This window comes from Sapajus apella, unplaced genomic scaffold, assembly GCF_009761245.1.
Source record: "Sapajus apella isolate SASKATOON/1434 unplaced genomic scaffold, GSC_monkey_1.0 scaffold182, whole genome shotgun sequence".
Classification (NCBI taxonomy): domain Eukaryota; kingdom Metazoa; phylum Chordata; class Mammalia; order Primates; family Cebidae; genus Sapajus; species Sapajus apella.
In genome coordinates this window covers 1,113,742-1,124,571 of record NW_022437122.1, presented here as the reverse complement: position 1 = coordinate 1,124,571, position 10,830 = coordinate 1,113,742, and the positions used below count along the sequence as shown (strand labels likewise).

The 10,830-nt window shown below is 39.4% G+C and overlaps 1 protein-coding gene across 1 annotated transcript; it reads right to left on the bottom strand.

Moving 5' to 3' along the window:
* Window positions 1–8,407: 8,407 nt before the first annotated feature.
* On the bottom strand, window positions 8,408–9,168 carry LOC116543137 (peptidyl-prolyl cis-trans isomerase A-like). Its single transcript, XM_032268504.1, has one exon. The coding sequence runs from the start codon at window positions 9,130–9,132 to the stop codon at window positions 8,638–8,640; it is 495 nt and encodes a 164-aa protein (XP_032124395.1). The 5' UTR covers window positions 9,133–9,168; the 3' UTR covers window positions 8,408–8,637.
* Between the last annotated feature and the right edge of the window lie 1,662 nt (window positions 9,169–10,830).

Sequence of the window (10,830 nt, the reverse complement as noted above, 5' to 3'; positions counted from 1 at the left end):
GCAGAAGATGCTGGAAGGACATTGCAGGAGGAAGGGGGCTTCTCTTCTGATGCTCGCGTGCTATTTTGTGCTCTTTCTTGCTCTTGCTATGTGTGCGTGTGTGTTTGGGTTGGGGCGCAGGGTGATCCATTGGTGCTTGTCCCAGCTGTCGACTCAGAGTATTCAGTCCCTCAGCAACCTCACAGCCCTGGCTAGGCCCAGTGACAACCTCTGTTTGCCCTTCCTAACATGGACACTGGCATGTTCTAAGCATTGTGCCCACAGTGGTGCCCTGATCGCTCCACACATCTGCCCATCAGTATCAGCTTTCCTGTTCCCCAGACGGTTGCTGTCAGCTGCCCAGGAACTACGGACCAGCGCCGGCCAAGGCAACCAATCGACATTCCTCCCCATCCAGCAGGATGTGATCACCCCTTCTCCAATAAAGGTCCAAATCCCAGGCTTGGGAAGAATCCCCACTTTCAAGTTTGATCTTTCTTTGAGTATTCTCTTTCAGCTCTAGGATCAAATACTTACTCTCTTATCATGGTTTAGTAATTCTTTACGTTAAACTTCTTAAACATTTTTAATATAAAAAACTTCATGTTAAACTTATAGAAATTACCATGTGGTTTCTGTCTCTTGATTGCAGATAACTGACAGAGGGCTATTAGGAAAACACTGCTATGAACATTCATGTAAAAGTCTTTGTGTGGACATATGTTTTCATCTCTCTTGGGCAATTACCTAGAAGTGGAATTGATAAGTCGTATAGTAAATGTATGTTTATCTTTCTAAGAAGCAGCCAAATTGTTTTGCAAAGTGGCTGTCCTATTTTGCACTCCTCCTGGCAGTGTATGAGCACTTTTGTTACTCTGTATCCTACCCTACACTTGACATTGCCAGTATTTTAAATTTTAGCCACTTTGGCATGTAATGGAATTTTACTGTAGTTTCAAGTTGAATGTCCCCGATACTGAGTGTCTTTATGTACATATCGCACTTGTATATATTCTCTTCTTTCAAATATCTGTCTTAATCTCTTTTAATTGCATTGTTAAACTTATTAATGACTTGTAAGACTTTATATATTGGGCCAAGCCGTTGAAATGGACTCCCTGCAGCAAAAAGAGACCCAGAAAATGTTAAAACAAGATTCTACAGCTTTGGATGGGCAGGAGGTCAGTCACCCCTCAACACTCCCCTATCCTGCCAACTGCCACAAGATTTTCTTTCCCATAATTAAACAGAAACTGGTTCCTGAGAAACAATGTATGGGAGATATCCCCACTAACCTTGACAGACTGTCTGACATCGTAACCAGCCTTCCCTCTCTTATTATGGTCTTGCCATGACAACCAACCAGCCTTACAAAGCATTCCTTCCTGGTAAACAACCACCAGCCACAGCCTGGTTCTGGCCAGTCCACAGAGACTGCATGAGATGCCTTTGTGCATCCTGTCTTTCACCTCTTGACATGAACAGCCAAATTTTACTTCATTTTAATATTAAATCTCCACCCCAGAGTGAACATGGAATGTATTTAAAATATATGTTTACTCACTTAGCATGCATTTAGTTCCTCTCATAAATATTCGTAGATTCTCCTATACCTTGTGAGGTATATATGTGTCACTAAGCCCATCGGGCATACATCCCAGCCTCTCCCCTTCATCTTTAAAGCATATGCTTTTGGTTTGGGATGGGAGCTTTGTTTCTCAATCTGCAGGTTATAACCTTTTATAGGAAATAAAGCTCTCCTTTTTCTTCCTCCACAAATCTCATGGTCTCAGAAATTATATATATATATATATATATATATATATATTTTACTTATTATATATATATACATATAATAGTTTCTCCCTGCCTTTGACTTATTTTTTCATTTTCTTTTGAAAAGTAGAAGTTTTCATTTTGATGAAGGTTAATTTATCAATATTTTCTTTCATGGTTTGTTTTTTTTGGAGAGTCTCGCTCTGTTGCCCAGGCTGGAGTGCAGTGGCACAATCTCAGCTCACTGCAACCTCTGCCTCCCGGGTTCAAGCAATTCTTCTGCCTTAGCCTCCCAAGTAGCTAGGACTACAGGCACACGCCACCACACCCAGCTAATGTTTGTATTTTTAGTAGACATAAGGTTTCACCATATTGGCCAGGCTGGTCTCAAACTCCTGACCTTGTGATCCACCTGCCTCAGCCTCCCAAAGTGCTGAGATTACAGGTGTGAGCCACTGTGCCTTGTCTCTTTCATGGTTTATGCTGTCTGTGTTAAATCTAATAAATCTTTGCCTGACCTAAGGTCAAAAGTATTTTATTTTTTGCTTTCTCCTGGAACAAAGATCTGCAAACTACAGCCTCTAGTTTGGTAAACAAAGTTTTGCTGGAACACCATCTATTTTTGTAAATAAGGTTTGTTTGGAGCATAGCTGCCCCTGTTTGTTTGTGTGTTATCTATGACTGTTCGATGCTGCAGTGGCAGAGTTGAGTAGTTGCAATAGAGATCTTTTGGCCTGAAAAGCATACAATATTTGCTCTCTGTTTCTTTAAAGAAAACAATTTGTAACTCCTGTTCTAGAAATATTATAGCTTTAGCTCTTACATTTAGAACTACCATCCATTTAGAGTTATTTTTGTGTATGATATAAAGTAAAATTTGAGATTTGCTTTTTCCTATATGAATACCTTTTTATTCTATGCCTTTTCCCCATTGACTTGATATATACATCTGGATTCTCTATTCAGTTCTGTTGGTCTGTATGTCTATCCCTGTACCAGTAACACACTGTCTTCATTTTTGTAACTTTATGCTGACTCTTCATGTCAGGTAGTATTAATTATTTCAAAAGGGTTTTTGTTATTCTAGGTCTATTGCCTTTCATTGTGTTTTGTATTCAGCTTGTCAATTTCCACATTAATCCTGTTGGGACTTTTACTGAGAACATATTAAATCTACAGATCAATTTGGCACAAATTGACAACTTGACAGTGTTGAGTCTTGTCTTTATTATTATTTTTTTTTAGATTGAGTCTTGCTCTGTCACCAGGCCAGAGTACGGTGGCACAATCTCAGCTCACTGCAACCTCTGCCTCCTGAGTGCAAGCGATTCTCCTGCTCAGCCTCCCGAGTAGCTGGGACTACAGGCACCCGCCACCAGCCACCACGCCTGGTTGATTTTTGTATTTTTAGTAGAGACAGGGTTTCATCATGTTGGCCAGGATGGTCTCGATCTCCTGACCTCATGATCTGCCCACCTTGGCCTCCCAAAGTGCTGGGACTACAGGCATGAGCCACAGCGTCCAGCTGAGTCTTGCCTTAGTCCATTAATGTGTCTATTAAAAAATAACTGAGACTGGGTAATTTTTAAAAAACAGAGATTTATTTCTCACAGTTCTGGAGGCTGGATGTCCAAGATCAAGGTGCCAGCAAGCTTGGTGTCTGGTGAAGGTTGCTGTCTCTGCTTCCAAGATAGTACTTGAATACCATGTCCTCTGGAGGGGAAGAGACAGGAGGCAAACCCCTGCGTCTTCACATGATGGAAGGACAGAAGAGAACAAACTACTCTCTGAAGTCCTTTTATGAGGCTTCTGATTCCATCCATGAGGCTCTGCCTTCATGACTTAATCACCTCCCCCTTTTACTTATTAATATGGTGAATTACATTGATTTTCAAATATTAAAACAATCTTGCATTTGTGGGATAAACCTCACATGGTCATGGTATGTTTTAGCTTTTCTCTATGGATGGATTCTACTTGCTAAAATTTTATTAGGGACTTTTGGGTGTAAGAAACATGCATCTATAATTTTCTTATAATGTTTCTGTTTAATTTTGGTATCAGAGCAATGCTGGTGTTAGAACTCAGAAAACAATATCCCAGATGAAGCCCTCAAAACAGCATGAAAAGCAAAAGTTTTTCTCTGACTGTGTCCTGCCCTCCTATTTCTCAGTCCAAGGCTAGCCATAGAAACTAGAATCTCTCCTTCCCAAGGCAGGCCATGAAAGCCAGAAGGCTTTTACCCAAAGCCAGCTATGAAACATGAAAATATTCCTCTAACCTTCCCTCTGCCTTTCTGTGTAAAAATGGACCATAAAGAAATAATCTGACCTTGTTTGACTGCAGATCATAAGACCCCCATTCCAGAGAGGATTCTGCTCTACACCCCAAAGAAAAAAATGCATACCCAGAGAGGCCAAGAAAACTCTAGACAGATAGGCCTTGCTGGGTTTTCCCACTCCGTCTGTTAGCAGTAGATCATACCCTTTTAGTCCAGCTCTGTTTTACATGGTTGTCCCTACTTTGTTAAACCTAAACACAAAAATGGACAATTTCCCCTGCATCTTTGGGTCTTCATTCTAAAGATTTATGTGTGTATACATTAAGTAAATTTGTATGCCTTTTCTCTAATTAACCTGCCTTTTGTGAGTTAATTTTTCAGAGAAACTTCAGAAGGAAAAAGGGAACTTTCCCTTGGTTCTGAAAGTCTGATGCTGTGAGCAGAATGATCAAAGCTCTGCTCTTCTGGAAGCCACAATTAGGGGAATCCAGGACCTGAGCAGCTGGCAGAGCAGGAAGAATTTCTTACCAGCCAGGCTCTGACCTCTCTCTGTGTGCGATCTGGTCTGGTGGATGGTAAAAATCAGTTTCCTCTGCAAAACTTTTCATTAATGGGATAAAGGTATTTGTGTGTGACTAATTTTGGTGTATTGACTCTGATGTACTTTTTGGTACTTTGTGGTCATATTGTTTGATCCCTTTATGCCACCAAATCATCTTTCCCTTTGTGTTTGTCTTTCTGTGTTGCTGTGTCTTAAAGAGAGGTACCAGAAGGAGCTCCCTTTCGTCTTGTCTATTTCCTCAAGAGTTTCACTTGTGACCAAGAGGGAGCACTCTCTCCGTCTTGAGGGGACTTGATTTTTGGGTCATGTTAGGCAGCCAGTATAAAAATCCCTGGATTTTTATGTCTCCTTTTTTCTTAATTAGTCTCAATTAATTTTAATCTTTTCTTAATTAGTCTGGCTAGAGATATACCAATTTTGTGGAAATTTCAAAGGACTTTCTGTCAGTTTTATTGATTTTCTGTATCTCTATTTTATTGATTTTTTGCTCTGATCTTTACGATTGTCTTCCTATTACTTACTTTGGGTTTTATTTGCTCCTTCTCTTTTTTCTAATTTCTTAATGTGAAATTAAGGGGGGCACAGGGGCAGATCTTTGAGACTGCGTCTTCTCTGAAGGGGCATTGGATTGAGCTATTGGAATAAGTATCCCATTGGAAATTCTAATTGTCAGTGACCAGAAGACGGATCCTTTAAATTAGACTCCTAAATTTACAATATATATATTGTAGAGATTTCTTACTGTAAACCATTGATAGAAAGATCAATTTTTAAAAAGAAACATAATAGTGCCATGGCTAACCTTAAAAACTCTCTTTACTAAAGAACAAAAATCTGACTTAAACAAAGCTAAAAATCCTACACTCAAACTGCCTGCTTTACAATCCCTGCAAGATTAGCAATAAAAGCCACTCCACCTGTGACTTAAGTTAACATTCTGTGCTTTCATTGCCAATTCCTGGGTTCGATTCCTGGCCAGGGAAACATATTTTTGTGACTTTCAACTTTTTGGGGTACCCATTTATTATTGTTCTTTTTCCCACCCATGGACAGCATTTGATTTCCTGTCTTCTTCCATCTGTTGTGGGGGACATAGGGCTTTGGGGCCTTTGTGTATAGGCAGTCAGCTGAAAAGCTGAGTCTTAAAAATATAGGAAGGAAACTTTCCATTCTTTAAGCTGCCCTTGGAGTGGTTCTGGACCTTGTGAGGACTGCTTTACAGCTCTTTGGAGATGCCTCATGCAACCTTGGTTAAGCCATAACCATGGTTAAGGCATAATTTAAAAAGTACCTTTTGGCAGGGGGTGAGGGGAAAAAAAGTAAAAAAAAAAAAAGTACCTTTGGTTAAAAAGTTCAAAAGCCAGAGCTGAATATTAGCTTTTAATTAAGATACATATCAGTACATATCTATATATATATATATACACCGATATGTATATATATATATATGTATATCTCGATATGTTTCTTAATATATATCATATATATGCATTATATGTATGTTATATATGTGTGTATATATCTATCTTACATGTATCTATATATATAATCTTATTTGAAAGGCCTGATTTTTCTGTTTAGATCATGTTTTTGAAAATATTGTTTCCAGTGGACTGAAACTCTTTTTTACAATTAAAAATTATGATAGAATGTATTATTTATACCATTTGAGCTGAGGGTTTTCTTCATTGGAAAGTTTTAAATCTCAAATTAAATATGTTTAATAGGCATGGGATTACTAAGATGTTTCCTCTAGAGTGAGCTTTGACAGTTTGTATCTTTTAAGAAATTAGTCCATTTTATTTGTTATAGCATTTTATGGTATGAAAAAGTGTATAATATGTCCTCATTATTATCTTCATACCTGTAGGATTTGTAATGATATATCTTCTTTCATTCTTAATATTGAAAATCTCTCCTTGTTTCTTAATTAGTTTCAATTAATTTTAATCTTTTCTTAATTAGTCTGGTTAGAGATATACCAATTTTGTTGAAATTTCAAAGAATTTGCTGTTGGTTTTATTGATTTTCTCTATTCTCTATTTTATTGATTTTTTTGCTCTGATCTTTATTATTGTCTTCCTACTACTTACTTTGGGTTTTATTTGCTCCTTTTCTTTTTCCTAATTTCTTAATGTGAAAGCTTAAATCATACTTTGTTCTTTTCTCTGAAAAGTATTCAGTGTGCTGAGTTCTTTTCTGAGCATTGCTTTAGGTGCACCCTATACATTTTAAAATGCATTGTTTTCATTTGTTTTAGTTCAAAATATTTCTGATTTTCTTTGTAATTTCTTTTGTGATTCCTGTGTTACATGTGTTGGCTAATTTCTACTATGTGGGATTTTCCAAAAATTTAAAAATTAATTTATAGTTTAATTTAGTTGTGATCAGGAAACATGCTTTGTATGATTTAAATTCTTTTTTTTCTTTTTTTAATGAAAGGATGTTTGATGTTTATTTCCACCTTGTGCTCAGGACTGAGCTAAAGTACTAAGACACTGAATACCAGACTACAGGACCAAGACACACAAGTGCTGGTGGCGATAATTCACACAGAAGGAACCAGCCAGACAATAAAACAAAAATTGCAGAACGCACCAAGCGATCAAATCTGACACCCTTAGGATAGGCAAATTTGATTGCTGTGTTAAAAACCCTAGAGGTCAGTTAAGGTGGGCATTCGAGAGGTTTTCTCAGTTTAGGTTGTCCTGACATACTGTTCAGCCTATACATCTAATTGCCAGCACTGTGTATTTAATTTCACAGAGTCAAGTCCTCAATCAAGGAAAGGCTATCCCTTTGACCAGATCACCAGCACTGTTGAAGCTTAAGCTTTGTTACAGAAAAAGGCTGGGCGCAGTGGCTCAACAACAGTTTGGGAGGCTGAGGCAGGAGGATCAGCTGAGGTCAGGAATTTGAGACCAGCCTCGCCAACAAGATGAAACCCTATCTCTGCTAAAAACACAAAAATCAGCTGGACGTAGTGGTGCAGCATGCCTGTATTCCCAGCTACTCAGGAGGCTGAGAAAAGAGAATCGCTTGAACCCGGAGGCAGCGGCTGCAGTGAGCCAAGATTGTACCACTGCACTCCAGCCTGAGAGAGAGAAAAAAAGCTATTAACAGATTTCTCCATTTGTCACACTATTTTTTTTTTTTTTTAAGATGGGGTTTCACCATATTGGTCAGGCTGGTCTTGAACTCCTGACCTCAGGTGATCCGCCCACCTCAGCTTCCCAAAGTGCTGGGATTACAGGCGTGAGCCACCACGCCCGGCCACACTAGTCATTCTTAAGAACACCTCTAAATGCATAAACTCATTGAACACTGGTCCAACCTCATATGTCTGGCTCCTTGCTTTTCCTGCCTCTGCCTACCTTCAAGAGATGAGGTCTCACTCTGACACCCAGGCTGGAGTGCAGTGGCATGATAATAGCTCACCACAGCCTTAACTCCGGGCTCAAGCAATCCTCCCACGTCAGCCCCCTCAATCAGCTAGGACTACAAGCATGCACCACCAGGACAGGCTAATTATTTTTTGTAGACACAGGGTGTCACTATGTTGCCCAGGCTGATCTTGCCTCCTGCCCTCAACTGATCTTCTGTCTCAGGTAATATACAGGTGGTGAGCCACCACGTCCAGCTGCTGCTTACATTTTCAATATTCCACTCAACAAACATTGAGACTTCCTGGGTCTGGAAAAGTTAAAAAAACAAAAGCAAAACCTAAGTACTATAGAATTAAGCAAACAAATGATGTTTCAGAAGTAGCCTATTACTGCTTAAAATAAAGCCTACATCAACACCCTAACTCAAACAAGGACAGACAATTGTTATTTAGTCTTTATTTCATAATCATAAACTTAACCCAACTCTGCAATCCAGCTAGGCATGGAAGGGAACAAGGAAAACATGGAACCCAAAGGGAACTGCAGCGAGAGCACAGATCTTAGGATACTGCGAGCAAATGGGGTGGAGAGGTGCTCTCCTGAGCTCCAGAAGGAATGGTCTGGTGGCTAAGATAAAACACAAGTCAAACTTATTAAAGTTGTCCATAGTCAGCAATGGCGATCTTCTTGCTCGTCTTGCCATTCCTGGACCCAAAGCGCTCCATGGCCTCCACAATATTCATGGCTTCTTTCACCTTGCCAAAGACCACATGCTTGCCATCCAACCACTCAGTCTTGACAGTGCAGATGAAAAACTGGAAACCATTTGTGTTGGGTCCAGCATTTGCCATGGACAAGATGCCGGGACCTGTATGCTTTAGGATGAAGTTCTCATTATCAAATTTCTCCCCGTAGATGGACTTGCCTCCAGTGCCATTATGGCGTGTGAAGTCACCACCCTGACACATAAACCCTGGAATAATTCTGTGAAAGCAGGAACCCTTATAACCAAATCCTTTCTCTCCAGTGCTCAGAGCACGAAGGTTTTCTGCTGTCTTTGGAAACTTGTCTGCAAACAGCTCGAAAGAGATGCGGCCCGAGGGCTCGCTGTCGACGGCAATGTCGAAGAACGTGGTGGGGTTGACCATGGCTGATACTAGAAGGCTCCAGGCGGCAGCGGTGTCTGCAAAGCCAATTTAAGTTCTTTTAAGTTTATTGACACTCAGTTTTCCACCCAGCATTTAGTCTATTTTGAGGAATGTTCCATGTGCACCTGAACACAATATGTTCAGTGGTGTTGTTGGGAGAGTGTTCGATAAATGTCAATTTAGTCAAGTTGGTAGACAGTGTTTAAGCATTCAATATCCTTGCTGATTTTTTTGGTTAAATTGTTTTATCAATTGCTCTGAGAGATAAATGTCAAAATCTCCAACCATAGGTTAGAATCTATCTCTTTCTCCCTTTTGTTCAATCAGTTTTGTTTCACATAATTTGAAGTTCTGTTATTATACACCCATTTAAGATTAAGTATTTTTCAGCCTACAGAATGGAAGAGAATATTTGCAAACTATGCATCTGACAAAGGTCTAATATCCAGCATCTGTAAGGAATTTAAACAAATTTACAAGAAAAAAGCAAACAACCTCATTAAAAAGTGGGCAAAGGACATGAACAGCCACTTTTCAAAAGAAGACATACATGTGACCAACAAGCATATGAAAAAAAGCTGAATGTCACTGATCATTAGAGAAATGCACATCAAAATTACAATGAGATACCATCTCACACCAGCCAGAATGCCTATTATTAAAAAGTAAAAAATAATAACTGATCGTGGTAAGATTGTAAAGAAAAGGAAACCCTTATACACTGTTGGTGTGTAAATAAGTTAAACCACTGTGGAAAGCAGTGTGGGAGTATAAATTAGTTCAACCATTGTGGAAAGCGGTAACGAATCCTGAAAGAGCTAAAAATAGAACTGCCATTCAATCCAGCAATCCCATAACTGGATATATACCCCAAAGAATATAAATCATCCTATCATAAAGACACATGCACATGTATGTTCATTGCAGTACTATTCACAATAGCAAAGATATGAAATCAACATAAATGCCTGCCAGTGGTAGATTGGATAAAGAAAATGTGGTATATATACACCATGGAATACTATGCTGTCATAAAAAATAACAAGATCATGTTATTTGCAGGAACATGGACAGAGCTAGCAAACTAACGTAGGAACAGAAAACTAGATACTGCATATTTCTCACTTGTAAATGAGAGCTAAATGATGAGAACACATGGACACAAAGAGGGGAACAACAGATACTGGGGCCTACCTGAGGGTGGAGGATGGGAGGATAAAGAGGCAGAAAAAATAACCATTGGGTATTAGGCTTAGTACCTGGGTGACAAAATAATCTGTATGACAAGCCCCTGTGACATGCATTTACCTGTATAACAAACCTGTACATATACCCCTAAACCTAAAATAAGAGCTAAAAAAAGATTAAGCTTTTGGAAGAACTAACCCCCTTATTATTATGTATTATGTTATCCCTGCTCATGTTTATTGTTCTGAAGTACACTTTAATATCAACATAGTCACTCCAGATTTCTTTTTATTAGAAATTGCAGCCGGGCGCGGTGGCTCAAGCCTGTAATCCCAGCACTTTGGGAGGCCGAGGCGGGTGGATCACGAGGTCAAGAGATCGAGACCATCCCGGTCAACACAGTGAAACCCCGTCTCTGCTAAAAATACAAAAAATTAGCTGGGCATGGTGGCGCGTGCCTGTAATCCCAGCTACTCAGGAGGCTGAGGCAGGAGAATTGCCTGAACCCAG

Bases quoted from the DNA above. Each gene is read 5' to 3' on its own strand.
- LOC116543137 (XM_032268504.1), bottom strand. From the start codon at position 9,132: ATGGTCAACCCCACCACGTTCTTCGACATTGCCGTCGACAGCGAGCCC.